Source organism: Merops nubicus, unplaced genomic scaffold (assembly GCF_000691845.1).
Source record: "Merops nubicus isolate BGI_N331 unplaced genomic scaffold, ASM69184v1 scaffold15923, whole genome shotgun sequence".
Lineage (NCBI taxonomy): Eukaryota > Metazoa > Chordata > Aves > Coraciiformes > Meropidae > Merops > Merops nubicus.
The window spans coordinates 49,105-67,538 of NW_008599746.1; the positions used below are offsets into that span (position 1 = coordinate 49,105).

Below are 18,434 nucleotides of genomic sequence, written 5' to 3' on the forward strand. Positions count from 1 at the left end.
ACTGTGCAGGAGCTGTACAGAGACAGCCTTTTTCTTCCTCTTTTTTTTATTTCCTCCCTCCCCCTAGTACCTTCTCAAGTACTAATGGGGAGATAAGTTTCAAACTTGGTTTAGATTAAGTAGAAATAGAGGGCTTTAAATCTCAAATACTTACAAGGTGTGACCAAGTGGAAATGCAGCTTTTGTTCAGCTTAAGCTCCTTCAAAACCTGTGCAGAAGGATGAGCCAGTTCATGTTTTTCTTGCATTTTCTGGGATAATATTCATCCAGAAATCTCCAGCTGAGAGAGATAAGAAGTTAAGGCAAGAATATCTGTTGTGCCTCTTGGTAAGAGTGGTAAAGAGAGCCTAGCCCCAGGGCTTGGGGGAGGAGAGCATAGTCTGCAGGTCCTCTCTATGGACCTGGGCAGGGATAGTTCACAGCAGGTCCCTTCAGGGTTGGTTGATGAAGTTCTCCATCGTGCTGGGGGCTCCTTCTCTGGACTCGGAGTGGACAGGATCATAGAATCATAGAATCCAGGATGTAGAGGTGCATGGGGTCATGGCCCCATATGGGCATTTGGGGCTGGAGAATTCGATTGTTTGCCATAGTTGCCCAACAAGGATGTGGTGGAGAGGAAGGTCTTGCACTGGAAGGTGCCATGTCCATAGGACTCAGCTCCTTCCTTCTGCAGGCGTGGGGTGGGAAGTTAATTGGAACGTGGAAGAACGGGTGGGAGGTGGGGAGATTGGTGATGCTGGTGGAAGGGGAGTCCCTCCAGTGCAGACAGCTCTGCTTTTTCCGAGACGAAAGCTGCTTTCCTCCCTTTCTTACAGCATTACTGCCTGTGGCATGAAATATTCAGCCTCCATTCAGCCTGTAACAAAATCCTCCTTTCCCAGGCAGTGATGAGATGACACTGGACTTGTTCACTTGTCTGTCAAAGTCATTTCCTTTTAATAAATGCCTACAAATCCTGGACTTCCCAGCAGTTCTCTGCCAGCCCAGCGAGCAGCGAGCACACTGCCCCTTCTGTGTCTCCAGCTGCAGGAGGAACGGGGCGAAAAGCGCCACAATCCTGCTACTTTCTGAGCTGTTTTCTTTAACCAGTTTGGCAAAGGATGAGTAGAGAAAGCTCATCGGTCCATCGGGCTCCAGTTAAGCACAGCTCAGGTTTGTGCTGCTGGACCCCATAGCTGAAGCCTGATGCCTTTTAAGGAGCCCCAAAGACAACGAATGTCATGGTTGAAAGTATGTGTGGATTTGGTTTCTATTTATAAAGTAGCAAGCAGCTCTGGAGCTAAAGAGGAGCTGTATTTACCAAAGGGAACCAAAGTGGTTTTTTGGAGGGCTGTGGCACATCAGGTGCACCGAAGCAGGGGAATAATGTGGGTGGCATGAGGACAGGGCATGGAGAAGGCTCGTTAGTTGACTGAGGATGGAGCCATGAGCTATAAACGATGGGGAATCAGGCATGAGAGAGGGCAAAAAAAGGGCACCTCATTTTGTTAATTACTAGCTGCTTCTGTTCTTCAGAATTTCTTGTGTTTTGCCCCAGGTCTCGTGGTCTGGCTCCTGTTTCGAGGCAGAGCTGGTATGTGTCTGCACCCATGCAGAGGGTGGAGAGGATCTTAGTGGAGCAGTGTCAGGTTGAAAATTGTGTCTTTATGTGACCCGTTCCATTTCTTTTTTCTTATGTATATATATTAAAAATCTGCAAGTGATGAGTCAGTAAAATGCTGTTGGTGTTTCCTGTGAAATAGCTGAGGTTGGTGTTTTCTTTCTGTGTTATTTTTCCTTAGTTGCCATGGTAATGATTTCAGAAGGGTTTTATTCTGCAGCCATTTGAATGGGTTAGAAGTTTTCACGGTCTTCTGGATCCGCTCGTGGAAGCAGAGCCCTTGGGATCAGGGGGGATCTGCATCCTGGCTAGTCACCCCATCACTCCCTCTCTGCTGTGGCGAGACACAGCATTTTTTCTATTCTATTTTATTTTATTGTTAGCAAGATTGAGAGGAAAGCCCCTGGGGTGCTTCTGCTCTTTTGTGTTGACATCCCCAGGGGGCTGGGCAGGAGCAGACTTGGCTGCAGCCTGGAGCTCGCTCCCTGGCCAAGGGACAAATGGGGATGGAAAGACCACGCCAGACATGCCCACGGTGCTGGGTGCAGGTCTGATGATAATGAAGAGTCTGTGCCATGCCTCTGCTTTATATGGGTCATGGCTAGAGGAAGGCAGGAGTAGAAGGCTTGTAAGCTCTGTGTACCCTCTGCCAGGGCACTTGGTTGCACTTCATCATGCAATGGGGCTTGTCTTTCAGGAATTGGGGATCATGGTCCCCAGGGTTTGTACTTTTAGCGACTCAAGCCCCTGTCCTCACCTTTTTCCCCACTTGTTGCCTTCAGTCTTGCTTCCTCAGCAGACACCCTGGGCACAGGACAGAATTGTGTGTGCAACTGTCTCGTGCCTAGATGGAAATGGACCGTGTCCCTTCTGCCATCGGAAACCTCACTCATGAGCTTCTACTCAGTTTAAATAAAGGAAAAAAAAAAACAAGAAAGCTCCAATAAATGTGTTACAGCCTGTTTCTGAACGCTGAAAAAGGGCAAGGTGCTGGTTCAGCTCCGAGATACCCAGCGAGGCAACATTTAGTCCCTGGGGACATCTTCCCTTGCTGCCTCCTGTCTCCTGGCAGTGCCCTGCTTGGTGCCAGGCAGGGTGCAGCAAGCATCCCCATCCCCTCCTCGCCACCACGGCTCGCACCCTGCCAGGCAGGGTTACATCTGGGGGTGCCCGTGGCTGCCCCCCCGCCGCCTCCGTGTGCCGCGCGGGGTTTAGGAGAGATGCTGAGCTGTCTGCTCCTATTTTCTGGGCTGCCAGAGCTTGTCAATGTGCTGTTTGGTACATCAACAAATCGACACTACACAAACAGAGAGCTAACAGGGAATGATTTATCCAGGACACCGTCTCTGTGTGTCCAGCAAGGCGAGGTGTGCTGGAAACAAAATTCAGTATTTGCCAGAGACTCATCAGAGGAGCCGGTGTTTCATGCCACAGCTGAATCCTACTTGTAGCTTGCTCTTTCTGGGTGTTGCTCGTTTAATCATAAGATGCTTGCCTTTTAATTAGTCAGTGCTGCTGCTGATGAGAGAATTAGCAGCCTGGTAATGGGGAAGTTGAGGCTGTGGCAGATGTGCTGTAATCAGGTTGGGAGAATTTGTGCTGCAAAGAACCCCAAGGTTGCACCTCGGGCTCAGCTTCCCACCAAAATGCCCTTTCCAGGGTGGGTCCTGGAGGGGTTTGTTTTCCAAATATGTCCTTTGGCTACAGGAAGGATGCCACCTCCCCTGGCTGCTGTGTTGTGGCCCTCAAAGGGGGAAGCTGCTTGATTTTACCAGCAATTTTTTCCTCCAAACCCAGTGAGGTCCCATGGAGCTGGTTGTGTGCCAGGAGCTGATGACTCTCCAAGGTACATTATATCTAGAGCTGGTCAATATTGTTTTGATTAGACAGTTATTGTCAGAAAATGGGAAAATGGCAGTTTATCAAACTGGAAGCTGTTCATGGAAGTGGAGCAGTTTCAGTAAACTGGCTTAAAAAAAAAAAAGAAAATTGAAATATATTGTCTGAGAGACTTGAAATGTCCCTTTGAACTGCTGGGGAACAAAAAGTTCCATGTTATTCTTCAAGCTGACTTTTATTTATGTTTTTTAATTTCTGCTGATTTACACTGCACAGCAAATGGATAAGAGAATAGAGACTGAAATGGAGAGGAGTTTTCAAAATTTTGGGCACAAAGTGTTTCAGTTTGCCAATTCTGCAAGTCTGCATTCCTGTTTGGGATGGAGTGATTTCAGTTCCCAGGGGAGAGAAAAGCCACTTTCTTGCTGTATTGTAACGATGTCTCAGACATGTTTGTGATTTCTCTAGAGCAGAATCATCTTACAACCAGTCTTACTGTCTATATGCATCTTATGGCTGCTTTTAAAACCTGAAGCTGGCATTCTTAGCAGTGTTTGAATCCCCACTGCCTGGCTGTGATCCCCTTGGGCAGGATCACACTTTCAGCCCACCCCTATTTTTACAAATAATTCCCAGTGGTGCTGGTGGCAGGGACCACATCACTGACTGGGAGCAAGGGGCTGGGGCAGAGCCCTCCGAAGCCGGCTGCAAAAACCCTCTGAGCTACTTGCATCGCCCAGCCTCAGCTTCCTTAGGGATGTGGTGCTGTTTCCCAAAGGAAACTCCTCAATTGCAGCCAGGTCTGTTGCAGATACTTGCCTTGCCCTCCCCTGGCTGAGCTCCAGGCTGCCCTGGAGCCTCTCCTCTTCTCCTGGCTGGGTGAAAGGGAAATTTTACCTTCGTCTTTCAACCCATTTTGGCCACTAATCTTAGCTGTCTGGATATTAATCCTCACTTCTGTTTCAGGAGATCCCACTCTTGATTTTTTTTTATTGGCACCCAATGTCTTTGATATTAAAAAAACATTTTCTGTGAGGAAAGTGGAAAAGAGTGTGCGGAGGAGGAGTGGAGTCTTTTCGGGGGTGAAGCAGGAGGAGATGGATAGATCCAGCTGTGCTGTGGGTGTTGAGCATCACCACACTGCATGGGCTGACCCATAGCCCTCCTGTGCTGGTGCCAGGGGTATTTGGGGCTCTCATGAGCCAGGTGGGCTCAGAGGGATGTTTCATGGCCTGGGGGGTGGTGACAGCCCCTCCAGGAGGTGTTGGAGAATGGCCTGGGAGAGCTGCAGCACAAGCTCAGTTCCCCACATCACCCAGCTGTGCCCTGCCAGCATCTCCCATCCGGGTGGATACACCCCAGTAACATCTCCAGCCAGAAGGGGCTTGCAGAGCACAAAGTTCCATTGCTTCTATCCCTGCCAGGGCTGGTTGGGTTTTCCACAAAGATAATTTTTTTCCTGTGGGAGATACTGGGCACCACACCGAGGCACTCAACTGGGTTGTGCCTGCAGGCCTGCTAGGATTTGGCAGTGCAGCCACAGGAGGGGAACAGAGGGTGGAAATCAGCCTTCGGGGCCCATGTTTGTGGTACTGCTGGATGAGAAGGAAGCCTTCCAGGAACACAGGAACAGGATCCTTTCCAGCAGGATCGCTGCAGTAGTGGTAGCAGCACAGCCTGCCTCGGCGCCAGGGCTCTCCTGAATGAGTTGGCATTTTTTTCTGTAGACTGATGTAGACTTTCAGCTATTTGAAATTGTCCTGAGGTGCAGCTTGACATATAAGTTCTCAGCCTATTTATTACTTTGTGTCTGAATGTTCCCGTAGGTATATGGTTTTAAACCAGGGCTGTGTTTAATACTGGGAGCTGGAGCATTTGTATTTCAGCTCTGGATCAGTGAGGAGGCGATTTGGGTTGGATGTCTGTATGTTCAGGTCCCTTAGCCAAGGGATCTGCTCCTCAGTAAGGATGTTTGAGGCATAGGAAGTGTTCAACACCTTTTTTTTTTTTTTTTTAAAATTACTTTTTCTTTTCAGTGCTGCTGTTTCCCCCTTTGCTATCCTGTGACCATTGTTATGTCATCACAAGCTTCCACTAGTATCAGTGCAAATCCCTAGGGATTACACTACCATGCTGAGATAACATCAGAGCAATTTGGATCCACACCTTTCATCACCTGGGTTGGAGGAACTTGAGCTGCAAGGGCTTGGCCAGATGTGCCTGGAGTCCTCAACCCCGAGGAAGAAAGTGTTGGATGCCCCCATAGATTTATCTGTTTATTTTCCAGTATGTATCTGTGAAGCTTTTGGTTGCTGTAGTTTCTTGGGGCTATGAAATGCTGCTGATCACGTGCTGACCCTGCCCCTGAGCCAGCTCCTCTCCTGGCTCCCATGGAGTTGGTTTGGGGTTAGGTCATCTCTTGTCAAACCCTACAGCTTGTGCTGCAGCGTGTGCTGTGGCACGGCAGCTCCTGGTCTGCTGCAGGAAGTTTTTGGCCAGCTGTGAAGGTGTTTTGTGTAAGTGGTGGAAGCAGTCAACAGTCACATTGCACATTGGCTTCTGTGTGTGGTGTGGCTGCCGTGAACCTGAACATCTGACCATAACCCACCACAGTGCTCAGGCATCTAAAGCCCCAGGTGATCACATGTGGGGATTTAGAAAAGTATTTGAGTGAGTTATGTGCCAAACTACCCCTCAGAGGAATCCAGCATTTGGTGTGTGTGTGTAAGGGGTTTAGTGAATTATGCCAGCCTACTGCCCTGATGGGCACCTTGGTGTTGCCAACATGACCCTGCAGCCCCTTGCCAGAAGGACCTTGGCCTCTGATGTCAATGAAGCCTTTAAGCAGAAGCATCCAGTTGTGGCCATGTGTTGGGGTTAAATGGGGAGAAGGGATCTGGTGCTGCAGATTCTGCTGCTGTCTTTGCCACTGACTGATCCTAAACAGACTACTCCACCAGTTTTTGTCTTCTGCCATATGTTATCCAATAATGCCCGCCCACCCGTCGGGGAAAGCACAGAGCTGGTGTCTGCTGGCATTGTTGGGAACCCTCTGTTAAAGATGCTAGAAAAACATGAAAGGTATTAATTTAGGTCTCAGATTATTGGAAGTCTGTTTGTTAAGATTTTTACATACATCTATTTTTAGATTGCCAGTCTGGAATGCCAGGATAGGGCCCTTCCTCTGTAGCAGTATTTAGGGCCTCTTGATAATGACTTTTTTTTTGAGCCATTCCAGTCATATCACTGCTGTGGTTTAACCTCATCCAGCAACTAAACACCACGCAACTGCTTGCTCACTCCTCCTCCCACAGTGGGATGGGGAGGAGAACTGGGGAAAAAAAGGAAAACTTGTGGATTGAGAGAAGAATGGCTTAATAACTAGAATAATAACAATAATAGTGCTCATGAAAGTGAACATAGCAAAAAGAGAGGGAAACAACCCAAGGAAAGAGAAGTGATGAACATGCCATTGCTCACCACCCGCTGATCCAGCACCCCAGCAGTGATCTGTCCCCCTGACCAACTCCTCCAGTTTATATACTGGTGTAGCTCACTAAACCTATGGTGTGGAATATCCCTTTGGCTGGTTTGAATCAGCCATCCTGGCCATGCTCCCTTCCAGGTTCTTGTGCCCCTGCCTGCTGCCAGAGCATGGGAAACTGAAAAATCCTGAACTTAGGATAAGCACTGCTGAGCAACAGCTAAAACATCAGTGTGTTATCAACAGTATCCTCACACTAACTCCAAAGCACAGCACTGCACCAGCTATTAGGAAGAAGACCAACTCTGTCCCAGCTGAAATCAGGACAATCACCTCAAATCTCTGCTTTTCAAAAAGCTTATACCTTTTGAAGAGATACTAAATAAAAAGGCAGGCCCTAAAAGGCTATTTAGGTGAGGAAACGGGCTGGCTTTCCCTTCTGCATAAGCTGTGTCAGTCTGAAGGATGTGAAAGCGTTAAGACTCAGCACACCCCACTTACAAAACCTCCTGAGGTGGTAGTAAAGCCGGGATTAACGTGAAGTGCATGTATGGATTTACTTGCTCAATTTACAACGGGTATATAAACCTTAAATACTCGGATAGTATTTTTCTTATCTCTCCTGGGCTTTGAGTGAACTATTGCCATTTTCTCGCTACACCATTAGCCTCAGTGGTTCCTACACTTGCAGTATCAGGGCTTGTTGTATTTCCAGGTGTAATTTTGGTTATGGAACTGTGCTGTTTACTGTCTCCCTTTCCTCTTCATCTTTCCCCAGCCAGAGGAACTTACCAACGCTCTGGAGATCAGCAACATAGTCTTCACAAGCCTCTTTGCCCTGGAGATGCTGCTGAAAGTCCTCGTTTATGGTCCTTTTGGCTACATTAAGAATCCATACAACATCTTTGATGGGATCATCGTGGTGATTAGGTACAAACCTAGAGATTTCTCTGTATATTTCCCTTCATTGGGTGGTTTAATTAAACAGAAAGTAGTGGAGAGTGGGCATAAATACCTTCCTGTGCCACTTTCTACTACTCTGCTGTAAATTAACGCACTTGGACATAATTGCTAATACATATCTTGGGGTTATTTTATAGTTGTTTTAGAGAGAGGCTCAAGCAGAAAGCTCTCGGTCCCAATGTCCTGGGAAAGTCTGGGATCCAAATGGTACAACCAGTGGCTGATTTAGCAGCTCTCTGTTTTTTTGGGGCTGTGCAAAGGCTGTAACTGGCCCTGCAGCTGCTGATTTGCAGGCATGGTTTTGCCACTCTAGCAGGGCTCTGCTCTTTGCAAGCCTGGATGGAGTCCAGCTCAGCAGAGCCATTGGCAGTGTCCCTGTGCCCGCTTTTCATCCCTCTTCTCGCTGCATTTCACCCTCTCTCTGATTCCTGTTGCCCAAGCCTTTGTGGTAGGCTTTGTCTTCCCCTCCTGCAATGACCTTTTCTTCTCCCCCAGCGTGTGGGAGATAGTGGGCCAGCAAGGTGGGGGGCTCTCAGTCCTGCGGACATTCCGGCTCATGCGAGTTTTGAAGCTGGTCCGCTTCATGCCAGCCCTCCAACGCCAGCTTGTTGTCCTCATGAAGACCATGGACAACGTGGCCACGTTCTGCATGCTGTTGATGCTCTTCATCTTCATCTTTAGGTAAGCGCTTCTGATTCCCTGTCCCGAGGTTGCTCTGGGTTTTTAGGTGGGATCCCTTGGCAAAGTGAGGAGGAGATGTAAGAGTCCATAGCAGGACGTGACTGAGCTGCACGGTCCCAGGAACAGCATTGCTGGCCACTGCTGGCAGTGGCTCATTGCCCTGACTAAATTCTCTTAACTCTGGCCAAATGAGACATCTGTCTTTGCAAGATGATTTATGAGGAAAAACTTTCAGCTGGATGATTCCTTGACTCACCCCAAGACAACAGTCCCATTACTTACTGACTAGTAGAAAGCCTGCTGCTAAAATATTGCCAAGGAGAGGGTGATGTTCCTAAAATAAAGTCAGATGTGGTGGTGCTTGTGCTCTTGCATGGGCTCTTCTTCTAAGAACTGGAAATGTTAGAAACAGGCTTGGAGCAGCCCTGAATTTTTGGATTTTGGTGTAGATTTTGGGAAGAGCCTGTCTCCGTGTAAGAGCCAACGCTGGTGTTCCAGCAATCCAGGGATTGGGAAGACTGAAGAAAGCCAGTCCCTTCCATGGAATAATGTCCCTTCTCCCAGTGAGACATTTCACCCAAAAAAACACCATTTGCAGCTGCGGTGCTCGGTAGAGCTGTAAATAATTTGATTATTCAGGTTACTGGCTGAGAGCAGGGGAAAAAAAATTATTCTGTTAGTATCAATCTACAATGAAAGGTATTCTGTTTTCTTGTCAAAACTGGAAAAGCTGGTTTAGGTCCCCTGATATGTCTCGTTCGGGCATTTCATAGAAACCCTTTTTGTCTCCCTAATTCGATTTAAGCATATTTTGCTGTAAATGTGTCATTGCAAAACAGAAAGTCAAAACATTCTGTGTAGAAAATGTTGAAACACAATGTTTTGACTGAAAAAATAAAACAAAGCAGAAAAAAACAAAGAGCAGGCATACTTTTTGGTTGAAACTTTTTGACGGATTTGACCCAAATTTACAGCTGGCTTGCATGATCTCAAGGAGTGTTTTTCAGTGAACAAATTATTCTTTTTATTCCTTTATTTATATTGCCTGGCTGAGGAGGCAGTATTAATTTGGGGTAATATTAATTGAGGAGATAGTCGGCCTTGCTGTGTGATTACTGATTTGTGCAGTGGTCCTCTTGTTGAGCCCCTGCTTTCCCTCCCATGCAGCATCTTGGGGATGCACCTTTTTGGTTGCAAGTTTGCTTCAGAGCGAGATGGTGACACGCTGCCTGACAGAAAGAACTTTGACTCCTTGCTCTGGGCCATCGTCACAGTTTTCCAGGTATGAAATGAAGAACACCACAACTCACGTGCATTTTGGGGTTGTAAGGGCTGAAGTTGTTTTCCAAAGCATTTGACAGAGCTTAGCAAAGCTTCTTGCCATGGAAGGGAGAGGACCCAAACCTACAAGTGCAGGAACACTGGGGTTTTCCAGAATAAATCAGAAAGCTAATGAGAGGCTGCTGAGGCAGGAGATTCTTGAGTTTTTGGGGTATAGGTTGGGTGGGTGAAAGTAAGTGTAGAGAGTATAGATGAAGAGGAGATCAGGACCATTTGCAGTAATATCTTGACAAAGAACAGAATCTGTTTTAAGCCCATAATTGATATGTGCAGGATTTTGTTTTAGCAGCTCTGCGCTCTGTAACTGTGGCATCTGTGAAGGACTTGTAGCTGCTGTGGTTGACCAAAGGAAAGGTCTGGCCCATGGGTTGTTGCACTCCTTTACAGCTGAACTCATCCCTTGGTGTGGGTTGGAGTGGGGCAGTTTGGGCAGGGTCCTTACTGGTGGCGTGGGAATCACAGTGGCTTTGGTCCTGTCTCTTCTCTGGCTCAGAAAATGACTTGGGCCAGTTTTGCCCTCCTGTGGTTGTAGCTATGGTGGATACCCCAAAAGTGAGATTCTCAGATACCCAGCCAGGCTCGGTGAAAACAACACGCTGTCCTCCAGTATCTCCATTTTCCTGATACCCTTCCTCTGCAGATTTTGACCCAGGAAGACTGGAACAAGGTCCTCTACAATGGGATGGCATCAACCTCCTCCTGGGCAGCTCTCTACTTCATCGCTCTCATGACATTTGGGAATTACGTTCTCTTTAACCTGCTGGTGGCCATCCTGGTAGAGGGTTTCCAGACAGAGGTAATGTCCTCGGGCTCGTGCCTTTGCTTTCTCCTAACCTTTCAGGGCTTCCAGATCTTGAAATTCTGAGATGAACAACAATACATTTACAAGAGTGGTGCTTGAAAAAGAGTGGGAGAAAATATTAGGTCTTCTTTCTATTCCCCCCCCCTTCTTCTTTTTCTAAGCTACAGTGGAATTTAATACAGCAGGCTCTCTAAACGAAGGGCTTAAATGAAAAGCATTGTTAGCATTAATGCAGGAGTGGGAATTCAGCGGTGAGTCAGGCACTGCAGATGGGATCACTGCTATGACAGTGTCTTTGAAACCTCCCCGTGTTTGTCAGCCAGATTAAAAGCCCCTCCTGAAAACTTATGCAGGCTGGTAAGAGATTAGTGACATGATTATCTTTTTTGATGATATGTGTTCATGGAGCTCTTCCCATTTCCAGCCTTGCAGTGCTCTGCACATTTTAAAGTACATTTTTAAAGTACACATTTTAAAGATTTCTAGTCTCTGCCATCTGCTTCCTCAGGCTGGGAACTTCCATGAGACATCCTGGATTGTTGGAGCCTTTCACAGAAGGGCAGGGGGGACTTAGGTTTGGACTCCACCTGTTTTGTTCATCCTCCTGCCTTCCCAACTGTCTAGCTCAGAGGAATAAGCACGTCACCTTGTCCCCAGAGTGGGGGACCTGCAGTGCCCTCCTGCTCTTGGCAAAAATTGTCTAACTCTCCAAGGAGTTCAGTGAGGGGAGGGGTCCTTTACAACCTGCCCAGGGAGTTGGAGAGGTAAATATAACCTACAGCTGCTCCCTGGGATCTGCCTGTATAGGCTCTGCTTTTACATGCTATTCTGAATTCTGTAAGCATTCTGGGGTGACTAAATATTTGTAAAGATTTGTTGCTTGTGTGTGATAATATCATACCACTCTATGAACTATGCACAGAACTGCTTTTATAGATTTTTTTTTAATTTTTTTTTTTTGGAGCACAGTTCAGAGTTAAATTAATGGAATCATATCAGGAGACAGCAAGAAGAAATATTCTTTTATTTTTTGTATCGTCTCTTTCCATGTTCGTGCTTTTCTTTTTTAACTGTTATTGTTGTAGCTGTTGCTGTCTGTAAATCCTCCCCCCTCATTCAGCCAAAGGGAAGGTCACTGCCAGGTTCTCCCGAATAGCACAATGTTCCCTTGCCCAAGTGAGAAGAGGTAAAAAGCTCCGTGTCTGCTTTTGATGACGGCCTCGAAACCGAGCCTCTGTCTGCTCAGCCTGGCAGACTGATTCTCTGAAGGTCGCCGAAGTGGGAAATGACCTGCTGCACCCTCTCCTTGAGAAAAGGATGCAGCCTTTAAATGCAGCAGCCCCTTTTCCAATCCTTGGTCCTCGAGGGAGGCTGACACCTCCAGTCCTTGGCTCAGCCTGGTTTCTCATGCTACCAGCATGCTCCTGCTCCTGCACCCCCGGCCGCCGTGCGCCTGTTTCCCCGGGCAGCAATTTCTCCTGCTCTCGCTTTCTGGCCAGCTGCTACCGTGGCGTCGCCCCTGTAACTTCATGCCTTGGCTTAATGCGCTGCAATTGTTTTCCCAATAACCACGTTCTTGAGGGTACGTCTTTCCTGGAGTCAGGGGAACCACCTGCAGTATCCCCCAGATTTGCTTCTGGATGGTTTTTGCAGCAGGGCTGCCCTATCTCCTTCCTCTGCTTCTCCTCTGCCGGGGCAGCACCGGGCTGGTCCAAGCCAACGCCAGGATATCCATGTAAGTTGAAAATATGCTTTAAGTGCAGCGTAAATCAGGGAGTAACTTCGGATTCAGGAAAGCACTAAGACATCCTGAAGCCAGGGATGCCTGTGCTAGGGTTGGGAAGTGAGTGCAGGGACCAGGATCCAGCACAGCCTCCACGGATCAAACCCTCTCGGGCCAATGCTGCCCAGCCACAGCAATTTCAATGGACTCACCGGATTGCTAAAATTGGTGACTCTGCTCACGGTGCTGTTTTACACCTCGGGCTTTGATGGCACTTTAATAATAATCTTCCTTCCACATTGTCAGCATTCTGAGTTCTCCCCATTCTTGCAGTACATTTCCAGGTATCAAGAGATTTTTCAGATCACCCCAAGTTCCCCATAGCAGGAGGGGAGCAAATATCTGCTGGAGGTCAGGAGCCAGGTTTGGCCTCCCTGGTTTATGTTTATTCAGCTTTGCTGGTGTGTAGCTTTGCAAACAGATCTCACTCTGGTTTTTGCTAGCCAGCACACAAAGGCTCCTCTCCTAAGCAGAATTAATAGAGAGATCATCTCTCGCTGTAAACAAACCCCAGCGTCTCCCTCCTGTGATTGCACTTGACCCTTCTTCTGAGTTGGGTTTGTTGTTTTTTTTTTTTTTTTTCCATTCTCCTTCAGATTTCTGGGCTGAAACACAATCCTGGGGCTGCTGCCTTTATCTCCCTGGTCCTTGAGTGCCTTTCCTCAATCTGCAAGCACCTCGTTAATTTTAGTGCATGGCTTTGCAGCCCCAGTTGCTAGGCAGCAGATGTATATAAGCAGTTGAGAAATAAGAAGGACCTGTTCCAAACTTTAAATACAGAGCAATATATTTTGCAGGGTTGAGTTGTTTGGTTTGTTTTTTTGGTTTTTTTTTTTTTTCCTTCTTTCTTTCTTTTATTTGGTAACCTGCTTCTCTCCTGCAAGAGGCACACACAGGACTTTAAGTGACGTGGTTATTTTTGACTGTGTGTTCTCCAGTTTAACTCGAGCCTGGCGCTGGTGAAGGGAAGGTGAGCAGGGGACTCCGTTTGATCGAGCTGCTAATTTGAAATTGCTGCCTGACCTCTCAGGTTCCTTGCCCTGGGGAATTCTCTCTGAAGCAAGCAGTGACTCCTCTTTGTCAGGCAGAAAGGTCCTCTCCTGAGGGACTTCCTAATAATATAATCTCCAAAGTGAATTCTTCCATTGGTAATGCTCCTGGTTGCATATTCCCTTGTTCCTGGCCATCCTCACTCGTGGGTATGTTCCTTCCCTTCCTTTGTGCCCCTCTCCCTCCCTGGCACCCCAGATCCTCCAGCCCTTCCATCCTTTTCTCTGTAGGACATTATCTGCTCTCTGGATGTAGCATCCTTGGGGAATTACGGACTTGGACTTCTGGTGTCCAATCAGGGCGAATAGTCCCTTCTCTGACAGACAGTGCTCTGAGCAGCTGCTCTAGCTGAAGGTGTCACTGCTCACTGCAGGGAGTTGGACTGGATGACCTTTAAAGGGCTCTTCCAACTCAAACTATTCTATGATTCTCCCAGAGCAGGGATTTTGAATGATGTTTTTCTTTCATCCTTTACCTTTTGCATTCCTATTGGTTTCAGCAGCATTTTCCTTGTGAAGGAAACATGTTTCCACATTTTCTCTTTCAGTGGCTTTTCCATGTCTCTGTTACAACCAAAGATTTTAAATTAAATGTCCATTACATCGCTAGCAAGACACCATTGTCCAGGCAGCCAGATGTCAAAGCTGATCGGTCTTTCTTAAACTCTTCATCCCGTCCTAGAGTGGGATGAGTTTTGCATCCTATGTAGCAACCAGAGGAAAGATCCCTTGCCCTGTAGGCAAGAAACTAAGCTGGTGGCCCCTGCTGCGTTTGGGCACCCTGCTGATTTAAACAGGTGCCCCCACTAATGGGAATGAGAAGGGATCTGAATTCATGGCAGGTTCTGGTGGCTTTCCTTAATTTCACTTGACTGTAAGAGGACTGATATTGTGTTAATCAAACATTCATTACAAGCCTTCATTGCTGCTTAATGAAGGCGTAATAAATAAAGATCCTATTATGCAGTTACAAAAAAAAATAATAATCATGTTTTCAATAAATAGCTGGTGTTTCATTAGCACAATTACCACTTAGGAACTAAAGTAAGCTCAGTTCAAAGCACTTAATTTAAAGGTAAGGCTGGTCTCTTTGAAGGACTTCACTCTACCCAAGACCTTCTGTCTGAGGCTGGGTGCCCCAGCCCTGCTCCCCATCATGGCCACACTCTGCCCTTCTCCTCTTTCCTTCCCTGCCTTTTCTCTGTGTTTGTTTGATTCCCCATTCAATCCTGCTGTTGAAACTGTGAAAATTGAACCCCCCCTTCCCCTTCCTCCCCCCCCTCCCTCCCCCCCTTTCTCCTTCAGGAGATCTCCAAGCGAGAAGATGCGAGTGGGCAGTTAAGCTGTATTCAGCTGCCTGTCGACTCGTCGGGGGTATGTACAGAGCACATCCCACCGCTGCCGTCCTTGTCTCTCTCGTGGTGCCTGGTCACATGCCGTGGTGCTGTTCTCATTGTAGTAGCTGTCATTCTTTTGGGGTTTATTTGGGTGGTTTGGGGGTATTTTGGTTTTTTCTTTCCTTTTTGTTGTCATTGTCAAGTCAGCCTCGATTTTAAGTCCCTTCCTTCTCTGGGGATCCAGGTAAATTAAGGTGGGTGCTTTGACGTGGCTGATGTTGCTCCAGCTCTCGCCAACCCCTTTCTGGATTCCTGCACTGGGGTTGGCTCCCTGCAGGGCTGTCACAGCCTCTCCACAGCTCAGCCACATCCTGGGGACCTCCCTAGGGCCGCAGATGGCCAGGGTGAGCGGTGGGCATGCCTGCCGAGCGTTCCCTCCGTCATGCGGGCAGAGGAGGGTGCCCAGGAGCGAAGGGACCTGGAATCGAGCCTGTTTGTGGCCACGTGTGTGGGAGAGCCCCGTGCTCGGCAGGACGGCAGCAGCTGAGCTGTGGCGTGTCTCAGGCAGGCTGGCTGGGATGCTGGGATCTCCGGCGAGGTCAGGATGTGGCACGGTCCTGCTCAGGCCTGAGGAAGCCGTGGATCTCCGAAATGCAGCACACCCCAAACCTTACTCTTCTGCCAACCTCATCTTTCTCTTTACCCTTCTCTTCCCTTTCTGTCCTTCCTGAGAAGTCTGATTTCTCCCTCGGCACAAAAGCCCTCTCCCACCCTATCCCAGTGTGTCAGCCCACTTTGGTACAAGCAGCTTTAGCCCTTGTACTGTTGGGTCCATCGTGACGTACTCCCATTTCCCAAAAGGATTTTAACTCCCTGTTCTCTCATAACCCCTTTTCTATCCAGAAAGGCAAACTGGGAGTGCAAGAACAGGTAACACGTAGCAGCCCCGACTGCGCAATGCTTGCCTGCAGCGTACCGAGTCTGGCACGTGGTGTTTTGGAGGGGATGCTTTCTGCCCTCCAGACATGGGGTTTGGTGCTGGGGACGGGGGTGGGAAGTCCCCACGTAGCTCTGCTTTTCCATCTCAGTACACATCTCATCATGCACACTAAAACTTTCCTTTGGGCTGTTAAAGAAAACTCCAGGAATACAAATCACATAAAATTCTTCCTGTTATTTATTGCTTTTTAATAACCCATTAGGGAGAAGTGAGTAATTCCTGGCAGCCCCCCTGAGTGGCTGAGCCGGGAGCCTCTGTGGGGACTGTACCTGGAGCCAGCTGGAGCCCCTGTTCATACAGGCACAGTTCTGACTCCAGCAAGGATCAGGCCAGCCTGATTTTACTGCTCCCCCTTGCAAGGTGCATTCCTGACCTTCCCAGTCTGCGTCCTGCAGGTTGAGCTTCCCTGAACAGCACAGAAGTCCTGGATCCTCAGGAGAGGAAGTTTTGAGCCAATATCTCAAATCACACTCTCTTTTGCCTTAAAAATGTGTCTGAGAGTGTCCAATCTGCCTGGAAAAAAATCCCCTTGACTGTTTGCTGACTCTGTGAGGGAATATTAGGGCTCAGCCCTTTGGGATATTACTGAACAAAGAGGTGTGGGGCACTGGACCATGTGTCAGGTGCCATCTCCTCCTCCTGCCCACACTGGGGCCCATCTGGGTTTTTACAGCGAACAGGTACCCGAGCACCAAACCTCGCAGTGCTGGCCAGGGCTCTGGGGGCACAGCTCAGCTGTGGTGGGATTTTCTGGGGCTTCTGGTCTCTCCCAGCTGAAATGAGGGTCTGCTTGGCTTCTCTCATCCCAGCAACCTCCTTCCCTTCCCACTTTTCCTCCCTCCTGACATACACCACGATGGGGTTTGGTGCCCTTTGCCAGAGCAGTGGTTTCAGCTGTGATTCCTTCTCTTTCGGATGAGTATTGTTCTGGCGAGCACCATTGCCCGTTGGGTGTATCTTGACTATACCACACCCTAAGTGCCTTTCTGCAGTGCCAATGGACAGAATCAGTGGGGTGCACAGGCATGTCCCTAACTGGGTCTGTGCCGCAAGAGCCTGGGCACCACGCTGCAAGCAATGGTAAAAACCTCTTCTCTCTCCTCCCAAGGATGGACCTATGTCTGAGTGAGCAGCTCTCGCTCAACCCCCAGTGTTTGAAATGATACAGCAGAATTGAAATCCTCAAAATGATACAGAGCAAATCCCCAAAACATCTGCTTCTGCTGTGTGTGGCAACTGGGAGAGGAATGGCCACCCACGGCAGTTGTTATCAGGTTCTGCCACCTGGATCCTCTCTGCGCTGGTGGGACATCCATCGACACGTGCCCATTAGCTGTGTTGGAAAGTGGGGGTCCCTCGTGCCCCTTCCAAACACTGGATTGCTTCAGTGAAGCATCACTAGAAAGAGCCACACACAGAGAGTTTTAAGCCTTAGTGTATAAATTAAGAGAAATGAGTAAGGTCAATTTTTATCCTAAAATTACTCATCACATATCTGTCCTTCCCTAATATTTGCCCAGCACGCAATTCCAGCAGGAAAATTCAAGCAACAGGGTTAGTGTTTTTTTTTTTTTTTCTGATCCCTTTCTGGGACCGTGTTTGGAGCCAGAGGCAGTCTGTCTTCCTGGTAGGAGGTTAATTAGTCTGTGGTATAAATATGTGCATGCGTCATTTTGTGAAAGGTGGTGTTGCATCGTGCTACAAAATTCCGTGGATCCGTAGGTGTGGTGTTGGAGATGGGAATCCATTTTTTCAGAGGGGTGTCCGTGCACCACAGGCCTTTGCTCTCCCTGCTGAATCCCTCTGTTTTGCTCCAGGGTGATGCCTCCAAGTCCGATTCCGAGGGGGATCTCTTTCCCCACAGCCTGGAAGAGGAGGGAGGATTTAAGAAGAACTTGTCAAATCCAGCCTGTGAGTAACAGCCCTGTGAGGATGGGGCCTTCTGCAGAAACCTTGCTTTGCTGTGGGAACAATATGGCCCAAAGGGAAGAGCCCTCCTAGAGAGGTCAGCGTAGTCCAAGCTGTGGCAGGCTCAACCTAGGCCAACAGGGCAGTGGTGTGGGGTGAGATCGTGAGAGGTAGATGGATAGACACGATAGTATTAGGGCCATAATGTCCCCACCAACCCCGAGATCAGGGCTTCCAGGGTCTCTGCAGGGACACAGGTGGAGGAGCTGAGGGGAAAGAGGACGGAGGGACCCTAGCATGGGCAAGAAGATTCCTAGGCTTGAAGCTGGTGGGTGTTGGTTGGAGGGCTGAGAGGCAGCAGGTGACAGTCTGCATCTGCTCTCCTCTATCGTTGGCACCCAATCCCATTGGCACCTGGTCCTACTCCTGATTTACACCCCCCTGCCAGGCTGAAGGATGTACTCTCAGCATTCTAGAAGGTCTCTTAGGCCCCCATCCTCCCGGTGCTCGGAGGAGACCCATCCAATAGCGGGTTATAGATGTGCCCCATGAGGTATAACAACCAAAGTCCATCTGTATCTTCCAGTGATGGCGCTGAGCGACCACCCAGAGCTGAAGAAGAGCCTGACCCCACCGCTCATCATTCA

The 18,434-nt window shown here is 48.4% G+C and overlaps 1 protein-coding gene across 1 annotated transcript in view; it reads left to right on the top strand.

The window, feature by feature from the left end:
• Positions 1–18,429, top strand: part of LOC103770254 (voltage-dependent T-type calcium channel subunit alpha-1G-like) — a gene marked incomplete at its 3' end in the record, with an annotated part of 46,086 nt that extends 27,657 nt beyond the window's left edge. The window contains exons 10-16 of the mRNA XM_008937509.1: positions 7,702–7,853; positions 8,382–8,567; positions 9,735–9,849; positions 10,549–10,704; positions 15,783–15,809; positions 17,697–17,790; positions 18,374–18,429. Coding sequence (XP_008935757.1) covers positions 7,702–7,853; positions 8,382–8,567; positions 9,735–9,849; positions 10,549–10,704; positions 15,783–15,809; positions 17,697–17,790; positions 18,374–18,429 — 786 coding nt within the window. The remainder of the gene's footprint in view (positions 1–7,701; positions 7,854–8,381; positions 8,568–9,734; positions 9,850–10,548; positions 10,705–15,782; positions 15,810–17,696; positions 17,791–18,373) is intronic.
• Positions 18,430–18,434: the final 5 nt, after the last annotated feature.